This window comes from Hylobates moloch, unplaced genomic scaffold (assembly GCF_009828535.3).
Source record: "Hylobates moloch isolate HMO894 unplaced genomic scaffold, HMol_V3 SCAFFOLD_17, whole genome shotgun sequence".
Taxonomy (NCBI): domain Eukaryota; kingdom Metazoa; phylum Chordata; class Mammalia; order Primates; family Hylobatidae; genus Hylobates; species Hylobates moloch.
In genome coordinates this window covers 15586488-15602175 of record NW_026652292.1, presented here as the reverse complement: position 1 = coordinate 15602175, position 15688 = coordinate 15586488, and the positions used below count along the sequence as shown (strand labels likewise).

Genomic DNA, 15688 nt, shown 5'->3' with positions numbered 1-15688 from the left:
TTCAAAGCTTTCTCAGCTGAGTGAGCAGGAACTCCTTTGGATGGAAGGATTCTTGTGTAATCCAGCCCAGCTGGTGTGACATCTGTGTGGTGCCCCCAGACATGAGCTAGCAGTGCCGCTCCTCGCTGAGGGGTCTCTGCAGTGCTGCAGCTGGGGCAGAGTCTAAGCTCGGCTAGACCTTAACACCTGCTATGCATGTTGTTGTCATCCCATTTGACTGACTTTTCTTTCACCCCTTTCTACCCAATCTTGCGGGGAACAGGTGGCCTGATGAACTCTTGGAAACGCCGCTGGTGCGTCCTCAAGGATGAAACCTTCTTGTGGTTCCGCTCCAAGCAGGAGGCCCTCAAGCAAGGCTGGCTCCACAAAAAAGGTGGGGGCTCCTCCACGCTGTCCAGGAGAAATTGGAAGAAGCGCTGGTTTGTCCTCCGCCAGTCCAAGCTGATGTACTTTGAAAACGACAGCGAGGAGAAGCTCAAGGGCACCGTGGAAGTGCGAACGGCAAAGTAGGTTGCTAAGCCTGGCTGTGGCCCGACGCGTTGCTCGATGTTTTACGCTGGTGGTCACAGAGCCACGCTGTGCAAGTTCCTTGTAGCGGCAGTATCCTGTAGTAGGTGTCCTGATAATTCAGTTCAGTGGGTTAAATTACTAGGAAACTGGGAAGCAAGACTTAATCTGTGAGTACTTTGCTTTTTGTGATTACACTCAGACATGTGGCTGTCATTTGGAAGATGGCCAGCCAGTTGGACCTGGAAGTTGCCCAGTGGAAATGGAATTGTATGTGTGGAGGAAGAATGGTGTGAATTTGGAACAAGTGGCTGAGTCTTTTTATGGGTTAATGTATCACTTTCAATTCCTTACTCCAGCTGTAGCCAGCAGATAAATTAGCTAAATTAAAAGCAGACAGACTGGAGGAGTTTTCTGAAATGAATCACTTGTCTTCTGTTACACCGGTGTTGGTTATACTGGCCATCCCCATTCCCAGCAATGAGAGGAACAGGGCTGGTCTTCAAATCCAACATGCCCCTTTTTCTGCCACACCCTTATAGAACCAAAGCTTGGGACTATTGAGGGCCTATTATTTTTGTTAAAAGACTAAGTAATGTTTCCAGAAAATTGTTGGGAGTTACAGGCAGCTGGTTTTTGGGGTAACTAGATACTAAGCCTGAAAACATGTTTGGGGATAACCTGTAGCCATACTCCACTCAAAACTGAGTGATCGCAAATATTTAGAAAAGTAGTAAAATAATCTTTGAGGGATCAAATTAATGCCTGAAGTCAGGAGCCTTAAAAGTAAAATGTTTCTAATCAGCCAGCATCAGCACTTCAGAAAAGTATTCATTGTAAAGTGGAAAGTTAAATGAGGAGAGGAAGGTCTTCTATGTATTTGATTGTAAGGGAAATCTCACGTCTCTGCAGACGGCAGAATATTGGACATTTCCAGGCTGTCCATTTGGAGTTCATGAGTTGCGGGAGTGCGCTTGTGAGAATCCTGGGTCTGAATCCTTCAGGGGTTCACAGCAAGGCATGGCTCTGTTGCCTCTGCCATCTTCTCTCAGCCTCACATACCATGCTGTTCCTCATCTGTCTATAGATGGATTGATTGATTGACTGACAGGGTCTCACTCCCATTGCCCAGGCTGGAGTGCAGTGACACGATTTCGGCTCACTGCAGCCTCAACTTCCCGGGCTCAGGTGATCCTCCCACCTCAGCCTTCCGAGTAGTTGGGACTATAGGTGTGTGCCACCATGCCAGGCTAATTTTTTGTATTATTAGTAGAGACGGGGTTTCGCCATGTTGCCCAGGCTGGTCTCAAACTCATGGGCTCAAAGCCATCCGCCTGCCTTGGTCTCCCAAGTGCTGGGATTATGGCCGTGATGTTTCTCTTTAATTATCCCATAGAAGGGGCCCCAAGCACCAAGAAGCTGTGAGAGAGAGAGGCACAGTATTGAATTTCACCAGAGTACATTGATGTGTGTTTCTTTGCAACTCACTCTGTATCCTGCTTAATAAAAGCTGTATTCTCAGGTGCTTCATCAGAATTATACTGAGTTATGGAAATGTTAGCTCTTATTCAGCCATTTCTGTCACCTTCTATAGAACAGGAACAGTGAGTTATTATTATGGAAAACTTCAATCATGGGCAAGAGTGGGTAGAAGAATATAATAAAACACAGACTTATTCCAGAGCTTTCGGTGGCTATCCACCCATGGCCAAGAGGGTTTCATCCACAGTTCTATCCAGTCCGCTTCCCCAGCAAACTACCTTCTTTTATAGCAAGTCCCTATCATATAATTTCTTCTGTAAATATTTAGTATGCATTTAAACATTCTAATATATAATCACAATACCATTATCACGTTAAAAAAAATGTTAGCTCCTAATATTATCCAAACTCCCAGTCATTGTGCAGTTTCTGCAGTGGCCTTATTTTTTTATTTTTATTTTTTTTGAGACCGAGTCTCACTCTGTTGCCCAGGCTGGAGTGCAGTGGCACAACCTTGGCTTACTGCAACCTCTGCCTCCCCGGTTCAAGCGATTCTCCTGCCTCAGCCTTCTGAGTAGCTGGGATTACAGGTGCCCACCACCATGCCTGGCTAATTTTTTGTATTTTTAGTAGAGACAGGGTTTCACATATTAGCCAGGCTGGTCTCGAACTCCTAACCTCAGGTGATCCGCACACCTCACCCTCCCAAAGTGCTGGGATTACAGGCGTGAGCCACTGTGCCTGGCCTGCAGTTTCCAAGTGGAGGTGGTAGTGTTCTTGTTGGTTTGGGTTGGTTTTATAGTTACTTTCTTCAAGTCAGAATCCAAATGTGGTCTAGATGTTGTCACTGGTTTTTAGATCACTCAAGTCTCTTTTAATGTATAGATGCCCCCTCTGCCTTTCTTTCACTTGCTGTTTGTAATGGAACATGTTAGCCCGCTTATCCTATGGTTTCTAGATTTCACCAACCCTATATGGGCACGTGTTTGAACATGTTTCTCTTTCTCATTTCTTTCTTGTGAATTGGTCATTAGACCTAGAGAGTGATCGAGTTCAGGTTTTCTTTCTGTTTATGAGTGCTTCACTTGTGTTGGTATTGATTTCTGTTAAGAAGGCATAGAGTAGCTGGTTGTCCTCTTGTGATATCAGCAGTAGTTCTGATCTTGATTTTTTTTTTTTTTTTTTTTTTGAGACAGAGTCTTGCTCTGTCACCAAGGCTCTGGAGTGCAGTGGCGCCATGTTGGCTCACTGCAACCTCTGCCTCCCGGGTTCAAGCAATTCTGCCTCAGCCTCCCGAGTAGCTGGGACTACAGGTGCGCACTACCACGCCTGGCTAATTTTTGTATTTTTAGTAGAGATGAGATTTCACCATATTGGCCAGGCTGGTCTCAAACTCCTGACCTGAAGTGATCCGCCTGCTTCATCCTCCCAAAGTGCTGGGATTATAGGCGTGAGCCACCACGCCCGGCCCTGATCTTGATTTTTTAAAAAATATTTCATCTCAGTGATTCTAGCTATGAGGTCAGATAATATTTATTTTCTAACCAGACTATTTTAGTTTTGTTGCTGTAAAATACATGTTTTATTGTGAGCATTTGTACTTTTTTTTTTTTTTTTTTTTTTAGACGGAGTCTCACTCTTTCCCCTAGGCTGGAGTGCAGTGGCGCGATCTCAGCTCACTGCAAGCTCCACCTCCTGGGTTCACGCCGTTCTCCTGCCTCATCCTCCTGAGTAGCTGGGAGTACAGGCGCCTGCCACCTCGCCCAGCTAATTTTTTGTATTTTTAGTAGGGATGGAGTTTCACCGTGTTAGCCAGGATGGTCTCGATCTCCTGACCTCGTGATCCGCCCGCCTCAGCCTCCCAAAGTGCTGGGATTATAGGCGTGAGCCACTGCGCCCGGCCGCACATTTGCACTTCTTTAGTTATCAGAGCAAGCTGGCTTTATGCCCCAAACCCTTCTTCATCAAACATATTACTATCTCTGGTCTGATCCTAACATCTGCTGCTGTTTACCCTGCTTTTGTTAACCTGGTTCACCAATTTTATTTCTCTAGTGTTGTTTAGGGAGGGTTGCAGATGAGATCAAGATGGTATTGAGACCAGACACACCCAAATCCCGTGCCTCACTCCCAGCACCCCTCATGGAAATAATGTGCACATCTCAAGCAGAATTCAGACGCAGATGCCCTGGCCTTAAGCTGGGAGAGAGCTGTGATGAATTAGGGAAAGAGCTCACACCAGGCCAAGGTTGGTTTTGTGGATTTGAGAAAGGATCCAAAGGAAGTTGCAGGCAGGAGTGGGGGCTGCTGCCCCAGGCCTGTCTGGGGCCTGAGCAGGGATGGGCATTGGGCGGACCAGTGTGAGGGGAGAGAGACTCTCCCCTAGAGAAGTCAAGGGAACCCTGCTATCCCTGGCCACACCAGCAGCCTCCTCCCTGGGCAGCAGAGAGGAGCCTGGCTCCCCCTAGAGGGAATCTTCATCATTGCTAAAAGGAAAGCCGTTGTAGGTCCCTCCATGTCTTTTGGTGATGGGTTCCAGAACCACCACCCCACTCCCCACCCCACTGCAGCCACCAAAATCCCCAGATGCTCGTGTTCCTGCTATAAAATGATATAATCATTGCATGTAACCTATGCATATTCTCCCACATACTTCAAATCGTCTCTAGATTACTTACAATAACTAGTATGATGCAAATGCATTGTAAATAGTAGTTACACTGTATTGTTTTTTAATTTGTAGTATTATTACTTTTTAAATTGGATTTTTATTTTTGATCTGCTGCCGGTTGAATCCACAGGTGCAGAACCCACAAATCCTGAACTCGCAGATCTGGAGAGACAACTGTGTACCGTTTCTTCAGTAACAGACAGTTCTCAACTCTAGTCATTGGCTTCATTAATTGCTTTCCTCAGTTATTCAGAATTTGGTGTTCCTGATGTGCGTTTGTTGCTTTTGCACCTTTGCAGAGAGATCATAGATAACACCACCAAGGAGAATGGGATCGACATCATTATGGTCGATAGGACTTTCCACCTGATTGCAGAGTCCCCAGAAGATGCGAGGTGAGTCTGCGCCGTCGACTTCATGTTACCCACATCCTGCTCCCTCATGCACAGGTGTGAGCATCACACAGAGCACTGTTTACCATACTGGCCTTGAAAAATTTTAATTGACTTTCTGTTAGGATGGTTGAAGAACCAAGAATCATACGAGATTGATGTACTTGTCCCTTGGGGAATCTTTCCCTGGGCAAATGTGTTCAAATACAGCACAGGGTTCAGGATTTCCAGCCTCCAGTGCTACTAGACAGACCCGTTGTCATCTCTCTCAGGCTGTTACTATCACCGGTAGCGCGTGTAAATTATACAGCTGCCTGAAGCTGAAAGCCTACCCTCTGGAAGCTTCTGAGCTTTGAAAGTGAATGGTTTGTGTTTGCATAAGGACCAAAAGGGCAGGGAGCAGTAACTGATGGCTGTTTGAGCAACTGATAGTGCTATGGCATTGGGGGATTTTAAAGATCTTAATATTGAAGAATTCAGTGGAAGAGGTACTAACTTACACAGAACTTACTATTAGCTTGGTGGAAAAGTAATCGCAATTATATTTCAAGCTACTATTCTAAATGTTTCATACCTAAGTATTTCAGGAAGTATTCTAAATGCTTCATAAATATTAACTCTTTTGATTCTCTTGAATCCTGCAAGGTAGACGTTAATTATTACTATCATCCATACTTTGCAGAATAAGAGACTAGGGTACAGAGAACGGTTAGTATCATTTGTAATGCAGTGCAACCTCAGTTCTGTTGAATGGAGACATTGAACTTCTTAAAAACATTTGTTCCTAAGGAGCTTTAACTTTTGACTGAGATTAGAAGAGGGTGGAGGCCTTCATTGGCTGGGGCAAGTTGTCGGTAACTTCCTGGACTTCAGGTTTCCATGCTGGAGTGCTGAGGAGACATAGCACAAAATTAAGGAGACTTAGCATTTGCTCTTCAGTGTGATGGATCACAGGGTCACCTTGCGGATCTGACACCGTGGAGCGTCTGTCCTGACTATTCCTGCATCTTGTGAGTTTGTGAGTCCGCAGGGTTATGTTGGAGGTGTCTGTCATCTGCTCTGAGCAACGCTAGAGAACATCTTTTATTTTTTTCTTTTTTTGAGACAGAGTTTCTCTCTTGTTGCCCAGGCTGGAGTGCACTGGCGCAATCTTGGCTCACCACAACCTCCACCTTCCAGGTTCAAGCGATTCTCCTGCCTCAGCCTCCCAAGTAGCTGGGATTACAGGCATGCACCACCACGCCTGGCAAGTTTTGTATTTTTTGTAGAGACGGGGGTTTCTCCATGTTGGTCAGGCTGGTCTTGAACTCCCGATCTCAGGTGATCTGCCTGCCTCGGCCTCCCAAAGTGCTGGGATTACAGGCGTGAGCCTCCTTGCCTGGCTGAGAACGTCTTTTAATTTACGAGGGTAACATCCAATAGCCGAATTCTTCAATTCTGAGCCCCAAGATCATTAGGACCTTCTAGTGTGTTCTCAGGACCCCTCGCTACCCCTTGCCCTTTGAATCTTTCTGAGTTGATACAATACCATGGTAGCAACATTAAGGGTAAGGACACCAGAAAATAATTATTCCCATGGGAACAAACTAAAACCCTGCTTAGACCCATAAATTCTAACACAAACTGGAAAAACAAGCAAACCTGGAATTATAGCCCATCATTCTGTCTGGGACTCCTGGAGACCACATGTGGTTGTTTGTGGCCCAGGGAATGCCTGCAGCTTTTCAGCTGAATTATAGGCCTGGCGTTTGGCAGCTGCCCTGTCTGTTTTATGCCATGATGAACCTGCTAAATTTAACCTTTGGAATATTTTAGCCAAGGACTTTTTCTCCTGACCAGTGGAACACTTTTTAAAAAAAATTCCTTTTCAGATTCCAAGTTATACTTGACTCAAGAGAAGAAATTTATAAATTTGAGTCTAATCTAGACAGAATTGAAAGTGCAACAAATTTTATGCCTTTGTGTATGTGATTCCTACACCTTGAATGTATGTCTTTTTCAATGTTTAATTTGGGATATTTTTGAGATGAGCAAAGCAATGAAGTCTTGCTGTTTGGTTAACCAGAATGGATAGTGCAAATTTATATTAAAGTGTTTTCCTTGTTGTATACAAGATATATGCATATCTGTTGTATATGTTGAATATTTTCAAGCTTGTAGTCACATTTTTCTCCCTTAGGAAGCACGCAAGATAGATTTTAGTGCTTTGCTGTAAATCATTTGCACAGCCTACCTTTACATATGGTGTCATTTTTTTTAACTTTAAACATGCCATTGGATACCAAGTACTTTCCCCTCTGCCTTAAATAGGAGTATGTCTGTATTTTGTGTCTTATAAGCCCTCAGCAGGAGAAGGATACCCTAGCGTCTCTTTCATATTTGATAGCGTTCACATTTTGTAGTTGGTCAGTAAATGCTAGATGGATGCATGTCTGTTCATGGTCATTTTCCTGATGCTTTGTTCTGCTTGATTTTTCTCAAGTTGACATGTTTTGTTTCGTTTTGTATTTGTTTTTTTGTGAGACAGAGTCTTGCTCTGTCACCCAGGCTGGAGTGCAGTGGAATAATCGTGGCTTACTGCAGTCTTGGCCTTCTGGGCTCAGGTGATCCTCCTGCCTCGGCCTCCCGAGTAGCTGGGACTACAAGCATGTACCACTACACCCAGCTAATGTTTTATTTTTTGTAGAGACTGGGCCTCAGTAAGTTTCCCAGGCTGGTCTCAAATTCCTGGGCTCAAGCCTTCCTCCCACCTTGGCCTCCCAAAATGCTGGAATCACAAGCGTGAGCCACCATGCCCAGACATTTTCCTTTATTTTCTGATTGTGATGAGGCTGGATGTGAGAGTACTCATTTGAAATGAAGATGGAAGAGTTCTCTGGTCAAAATAGTTTTCTACTTTAAGCAGTTATTTTTCATTTCCAACTCTCCTGTGGTTTTATTGACTTGAGGAGAAATGCTGTTAGGTGGTTGAAAACCCCATCCTGGGAATACATAGAAAAAATGGACATCTAGGCCCGGCACAATGGCTCATGCCTGTAATCCCAGCACTTTGGGAGGCCGAGGTAGGTGAATCACCTGAGGTCAGGAGTTCAAGACCAGCCTGGCCAACATAGTGAAACCCCATCTCTACTGAAAATACCAAAAATTAGCCGGGCATGGTGGCGTGCGCCTGTAATCCCAGCTACTCGGGAGGCTGAGGCAGGAGAATCACTTGAACCCGGGAGGTGGAAGTTGCAGTGAGCCGAGATTGTGCCGTTGTACTCCAGCTTGGGCAACAAGACTGAAATTCCATCTCATTAAAAAAAAAAAAATAGACATCTAGTGGCCATTCCAATGTTATACTCTCCATTACATGTTGAGTATCCCTTACCCAAAATGCTTGGGACTGGAAGTGTTGCAGATTTTGGAGTTTGGGATATTTGCATTAGACTTACCGGTTCAGCATCCCTAATCTGAAAATTTGAAATGTTCCAGTGAGCATTTCCTTTGAGCATTTTGAAGCATTTCAGATTTCAGATTTTTTTTGGATTATGGATGCTCAACCTATACTGATCTTCTCACCTTAAAATTTATTTTTTAAAACAGAAAAAGCACCTGAATGTTCCCTAGTTTATAAATAATATCTTAAGTAAGGATTCTCGATATAAGTATTTTGAGTAGAACTGAGGATTTTATTATTTGCTGTTAATTTCTCAAGGAACTCATTCATCATCGTCAAATGTTTGTAAAGGTCTATGGGACCGGAAAAGGCCATCCACTGACCTACAGTTAGAACATAATATAGCACTTAAAGGCATTTACAGGTACTTTATCTGCTTCTTCTCACTTTATTCTTTGGTAATGAAACCGACATTTACCCCTAAGAAGTAATGAAATTAAAAGCAAAGGTGCTTAGAGATGTCATTTTCACAGAACACGTGCAGTAGGGCGCTATTGCTTTGCCAATACGAGGTTGGCCTTTCCTTGACAGTTGCTCTCTCTTGCCCACAGCCAGTGGTTCAGCGTGCTGAGTCAGGTCCACGCGTCCACGGACCAGGAGATCCAGGAGATGCATGATGAGCAGGCAAACCCACAGAACGCTGTGGTACGGGAGCACTGCCTGGGATGGGGGTGGGGCATCTAGGGGCAGGGATGGGGAGGGCGTCAGATGGTAAAAAAGGGAAAGATTGGGAATTTCCAGACAGTCTTTTTTTTTTAAAGGTAAATATAGAATAATTTAGGAGAAAAAAAGGACCATTTGAGTTTAAAATCAATACAATAATAAATATAAATAGTACAATATAATAATACAGTAATAAATACAGTAAATTAAGTTGGACACTGTGGCTCATGCCTGTAGTCCCAGCACTTTGGGAGGCTGAGGTGGGAGGATCACTTGAGGCCAGGAGTTCAAGACCAACCTGAGAAACATGGCAAGACACTGCCTCTATGAAAATAATTAAAAATTATCCAGGCGTGGTGTTATGTGCCTGTAATTCCAGCTGCTTGGCAGGCTGAGGCAGGAGGATTGCTTGAGCCTGAGAATTCGAGGCTACAGTGAGCTATGATTGCGCCACTGAACTCCAGCAGCCTGACCCTGTCTCCTAAAAAAAACAAACAACAAAAACGAATAAATTATAGAAGGTTATAAGTAGTAATACATTCCAATTCTCCCACCTCAAACCTTTAAAATAACAAAAGAAATAATCCTCCTTTTTATGAAGTCACGGAAGCACATGTTACACTTATTCTTCAGAGGACTTGATGAAATCTAAATCTAAATTGTATTTTTTTTTTGAGATGGAGTCTCACTCTGTCACCCAGGCTGGAGTGCAGTGGCGAGATCTCGGCTCACTGCAACCTCCGCCTCCAGGTTCAAGCAATTCTCCTGCCTCAGCCTCCCGGGTAGCTGGGACTACAGGCGCATGCTGCCACACCTGGCTAATTTTTTGTATTTTAGTAGAGACAGGGTTTCACCGTGTTGCCCAGGCTGGTCTGGGACTCCTGAGCTCAGTCCATCCACATGCCTCAGCCTCCCAAAGTGCTGAGATTATAGGCGTGAGCCACTGCGCTGGGCCGAAATCTAAATTGTACTGTTTGTCTTCCCTCCATCCCAGACACATACACAAAGTTACAAAACCTTACTTTGAAATCAAGTTGTATTTCCTCATCAGAAAAACTTGAAATAAAGTTTCTTAGGAGAAGAAGTGTAAAATTTAATCAAAGGACACAATAAACTCAGGAAATTTGTACTATTGAAAGAAGGTCGGCCGGGCGCGGTGGCTCACGCTTGTAATCCCAGCACTTTGGGAGGCTGAGGCGGGCGGATCATGAGGTCAGGAGATCGAGACCACGGTGAAACCCCGTCTCTACTAAAAATACAAAAAATTAGCCGGGCGTGGTGGCGGGCGCCTGTAGTCCCAGCTACTCGGAGAGGCTGAGGCAGGAGAATGGCGTGAACCCGGGAGGTGGAGCTTGCAGTGGGCCGAGATCGTGCCACTGCACTCCAGCCTGGGCAACAGAGCGAGACTCCGTCTCAAAAAAAAAAAAGAAGGTCATAAACACTGTTCACTGAACATATTTGAAGAATGAGAGGGACCAGGTGCAGTAGCTCAGACCTGTAATCCCAATACTTTGGGAGGCCAAGGCGGGTGGATCACTTGAGGCTGCCAGGAGTTTGAGACCAGCCTGGCCAATATGGCGAGACCCCATCTCTACTAAAACACAAAATTATCCAGGTGTGGTGGCCCACACCTGTAGTCCTAGCTACTTGGGAGGCTGAGGCACGAGAATCACTTGAATCTGGGAGGCAAGGTTGCGCTGAGCTGAGATCACACCATTGTGTAGCCTGGGCAACAGAGTGAAACTCTTTCTAAAACAAACAAGTTAAATTAAAATAGAGGTACTTGTAGAAAATTTAGTAAAATATTTTTGAAAAACAAATTATTGAAAGGACAAGAGGGAATGATTAACTTGTAATTTTTAAACATAAATGGGCTATAGATTCTGCGCTGTGTAGAGGCTATTTGTACTCACACAACAGAGGATTCGTCTCATAGATAACTGTTATTTTGAAGTTAAAAAGAAAAGAGCCTTTTCTGTCTGACTGGGAGGTGTGGGCTAGAGGTGTTACTGTAGTGTGCACCCTACTTTAGTGGTTTTCTCATTCTCTTTACTTTTTGTTCTTTTCCAGGGCACCTTGGATGTGGGGCTGATTGATTCTGTGTGTGCCTCTGACAGCCCTGATAGGTAAGCTCAGATGTGGCTCTTAACAGCTCATCACCTGTGTGTGTCCACAGGTGTCTGTGCTGCTGGGTCACGTCCCTCTTCGCAGGGCTGTGAAATCACACGAGGCTGCGTGTTCCTACCTTGTCAACCCCAGCAATCCAAAGTCTTCCTTCTTGGTACCCAATTTTACATCATCTGGAAGTCTCCTTCTCTGGGTATCTTTGGAGTCCTGGGGCAAACCGTGGGAACCTAGACAATTTAAAAAAGCATGAGGAATATTTTTAATGTGTATACAGGGACAAATCTGGGATTTATATAGGAAGAAAATGCCTGTTTAGGAAAATGATATTCCAGCAACGGGGAAGGGAGTCATTCTCCTTTCTGAACTTAATGAACTTGAAAAGGATTTTGATGATAATGTCTATGTAGAGTATTGATAAACCACAAACATTTATTTTACTTGACATTTCTTCTTTCTTGGCACCTTTTTGGTTTCGATTTTTGAAGGCAAATCATCTTTGGAGATGATCTTACACGTCTTTGTGCCCAGTGAACTTCATCTTTATTGTCTCTGTTTTTCTGTATTATCTTGTAAGTTCTACTTCCGGCCTGCAGCAGAATTTAAGAAAAGTTTCTCTAGGACGGACCAGAGAAAGGATCAAAATTGTCTTCTGCCCTCAGTAAGACAGCCGGAAAGTGAATACGAGTGTGTTGAAATTGACAACAAGATTGCGCCACTGCACTCCAGCCCGGGCGACAGAGCGAGACTCCGCCTCAAAAAAAAAAAAAAAAAAAATTGACAAAATATAGTGCCTACTTGGCAGAATTAGAGTGGTGGGGTCTCTGTCACCCTCCCATTGACAAGAGCCCTTCTGAACCATGGGTCCTTTGTTTTTAGTAGTCAGCCTGCACCCCTTATACCTGGCTCAGGAATCTTTAACATGTATGTGTCATATCTGTAATCAGAGCCCTGGTGCTTCTTACTCTGGTATGTGAGTTTCTACCTTACCTTCTCCACATCTTTGCTCTCCCACGCCTTTCACTCCTCCAGGCTGGGCATATGATGATCCACCCTTAGAATTTTGAATCCTCGTTCAGGGTTTTCTCTCTTCAACTGGCCACTTTTCTCCCTTTCTAACTATAGAAAAAGGTTTTTTTAATTTTATTTTTAAGGGGCACCTCAAGTTTAGCCTGTTTGCATAGCTTTTCCTGTGTCCTGCAGTGCAGTTACTCTTTTTCTTAAATTTTTGTGTCACCTAACTACAGTGAACATTTGAAGACTTGGAAGAAAGAGTTCACATTTGCTAGCTTAAGCCGTTAGATCGAGGAGTTAGTATTTATATTAGCAAGGGCCTATGAGAGAGGTTCAGGGCATTTCCAGACAAAAAGAGGTGAGGGAGAAAGCAAATTTCCATTATCACGTTATCCGTGACTAGGAAATGCACCATTGTTAGATCACTTTGAAAACACGGACCCAGGTGGCTTTTTGTACAAAGCGTAATCAAGCATTTAAGATGTTCCACCTATACCTATTTACTGATCATTGCTGGTGTCTGACATTTCATTACCAACCCACAGAAATATTGCCCAAGGCAGGAAGAAATTGACTTTGGAGAGGCATCAAAAAAAATATTTTCCCTCATGGTCACGTTATTTAGCCTTCCTGGAACTGAGTTTCATCTGGAAAGTTTTGCATGAAGAAATGTTTTCCCTTCCAGGACCTTCAGAATGAATGTGTTGCTCCAAGTTTAAAGGTTAATGATGCGTAAAAGAATTTCTGCAGAAATGAGCAAGGTTTGCCTTAATAAAAACACGGATAGCCTAGCAGTGTATATCCTGTGACCCAGAAGCCAGGAAGAAGGCACTGAGTCTCGGTTCACACAGAGGTGATGCTGATGGTAGAGCTAAGGGGCTTTGTTTCCTTCTCACCTTGTGGCGCAGACCCAACTCGTTTGTGATCATCACGGCCAACCGGGTGCTGCACTGCAACGCCGACACGCCGGAGGAGATGCACCACTGGATAACCCTGCTGCAGAGGTCCAAAGGGGACACCAGAGTGGAGGGCCAGGAATTCATCGTGAGAGGTGATTGCCTGCCCTGCTTCCTCGGTCTGCTTAACAGACTCCCCTTTCCATTTGCTTATAGACATCTGCAGCATTTTCATTTTGAGCTGCTTTTCCCAGTCATTTTAACTGTTGGAGATTTTTTAAGTGATTTTTAATTTGTGATATTATAAAGTGTTTCTAGAGGGTCGTGTTTTTTGTTGCTAGTTGTGATTTTGGGCTTTTCTTTGATGTAGTTGTTCCATTTACATCGGGTTGGGGTGTTCGTGGTCTTTTTCTGGCAAACAGCTAGAAACCCCACCCATCTGGTAGCATTATGCAGATGATTGTGTGGTCTTCGGGGTTTCTCCTCATAGATTTTAATTTGCACTTTAATCTTTTTTTCCAGGATGGTTGCACAAAGAGGTGAAGAACAGTCCAAAGATGTCTTCACTGAAACTGAAGAAACGGTGGTTTGTCCTCACCCACAATTCCCTGGATTACTACAAGAGTTCAGAGAAGAACGCGCTGAAACTGGGGACCCTGGTCCTCAACAGCCTCTGCTCTGTCGTCCCCCCAGATGAGAAGATATTCAAAGAGACAGGTAACCAGGCTGGCTGCCTGAACCCTGAGCATCAAATCTTAAAGTCTGGGCTTGCTCTGGGCAAAGGAGTAAGATTCCTTCCTACTGTGTACTTTATTTCCCCCCAGAGAAGCTGTCCTCTTGGTTTATCTTCTAAGCCTGTCTGGGGTTAGCTATGTGACCACTTAGTGTTTAAGCTGTACTAGAGGTCTTGATTCATGGAGTGGTAGGAAGACTCGCGCGAGGACAAGAAAATGTCAACAGATGCAGGGCATCGTACAGGAAGCTTGGTTTTCATATACTCTGTTTTCATCCTTTTAATTTTTATTCTTCTTATTTTTGAGACAGGGTCTCACACTGTTGCCCAGGCTGGAGTGCAATGGTGCCATCGTGGTTCACTACAGCCTTCCAGGGCTCAAGCAATCCTCCCACCTCAGCCTCCCAAGGAGTAGCTAGGACTACAGGCACGCACCATCACACCGGGCTGATTTTTATACTTTTTGGTGGAGACCAGGTTTTGCCATGTGGGCCAGGCTGTTTTCTATCATTGTACGATGAGCGTCCTATGCAATCTGTAAAAGATAAATCCTGACCGTCCATGAACTTAGCCTAGTAGCATAGAAAGTACACAGGTAACTTAGAGGGTTTCTTGTAATTTTCGTAGTGTTATAAAAGTGTTTCCAGAAGATGGCTTATTTTGATTTTTGTTGCTGGTTGTGATCTTGTGCTTCTGTTTAACACAGTTGTTCCATTCGCATCAGGTTTGGGTGACGGTTCGGACAGCTTGCCTCTGAACTCACACACTGCCAGGCACAAGTGCTGTCTTCTGAAGGGAGAGGCTAAGGAAAGGAAAGGAAGAAATAAGAAGTAAGAAGGAAAGTCAGAAACCAGAGAGTTTTCACTCCTGTTCCAGAGCCCAGAAAGAGACATCAACTTACCCTTTTCCCTTCCAGAGCCAATTGTCATTTATCTTTATATATTTAATGATGGGTTTATTGTTCTAATACTCATCTCCCCATCTCAGCTGTAAATGTCACAGTGCAAGAGACACTTTTTTCTTCATCATTAGATACCTAGTGCAGGGTAGGACAGGACACATGTAGGAATTCAGCCAGTGTCTATTGAATTGAATAATTAAAGGGACTGAGGTCAGAGAGTACACAGGCCTTACCTCAGTCCCCGAGGTTGGTGTTGACTTGCGTGTGCTGGGCACCCCTGCCATTGCAGGCTACTGGAACGTCACTGTGTACGGGCGCAAGCACTGTTACCGGCTCTACACAAAGCTGCTCAATGAGGCCACCCGGTGGTCCAGTGCCATTCAAAACGTGACTGACACCAAGGCCCCGATCGACACCCCCACCCAGCAGCTGATTCAAGACATCAAGGTAAGATAAGACAAGCCCATCAAGGTAGGTGATTACAACTCAGAGATTCTATCCTTAGAGCACCAAGACCTCAGCATTAGTGAAGTTCAATTTTTATTCTGTAATCAAAACTAATGCTTGGTTGGCCGGCACAGTGGCTCACGCCTGTAATTCCAGCACTTTGGAAGGCTGAGGCTGGTGGATCACTTGAGGTCAGGAGTTCAAGACCAAGCTGGCCAACATGGTGAAACCTCGTCTCTACTAAAAATACAAAAATTAGCCGGGTGTAGTGACGCATTCCTGTAATCCCAGCTACACAGGAGGCTGAGGCAGGAGACTTGCTTGAACCTTGGAGGCAGAGGTTGCAGTGAGCAGAGATCATTCCACTGCACCCCAGCCTGGACGACAGAGTGAGACTCTGTCTCAAAAAAAAAAAAAAA

The 15688-nt window shown here is 44.5% G+C and overlaps 1 protein-coding gene and 1 long non-coding RNA gene across 2 annotated transcripts in view; one reads left to right on the top strand and one right to left on the bottom strand.

The window, feature by feature from the left end:
• The window catches only part of MYO10 (myosin X), a 130103-nt gene that overhangs the window by 100378 nt on the left and 14037 nt on the right, over positions 1–15688 (top strand). The window contains exons 24-30 of the mRNA XM_032135328.2: positions 263–506; positions 4960–5055; positions 9043–9136; positions 11225–11280; positions 13201–13343; positions 13711–13905; positions 15112–15269. Coding sequence (XP_031991219.1) covers positions 263–506; positions 4960–5055; positions 9043–9136; positions 11225–11280; positions 13201–13343; positions 13711–13905; positions 15112–15269 — 986 coding nt within the window. The remainder of the gene's footprint in view (positions 1–262; positions 507–4959; positions 5056–9042; positions 9137–11224; positions 11281–13200; positions 13344–13710; positions 13906–15111; positions 15270–15688) is intronic.
• LOC131381743 (uncharacterized) overlaps positions 14518–15688 on the bottom strand; it is a 41732-nt gene continuing 40561 nt past the window's right edge. Inside the window, exon 3 of the long non-coding RNA XR_009210646.1 lies at positions 14518–14723. This is a non-coding gene — a long non-coding RNA (uncharacterized LOC131381743). The remainder of the gene's footprint in view (positions 14724–15688) is intronic.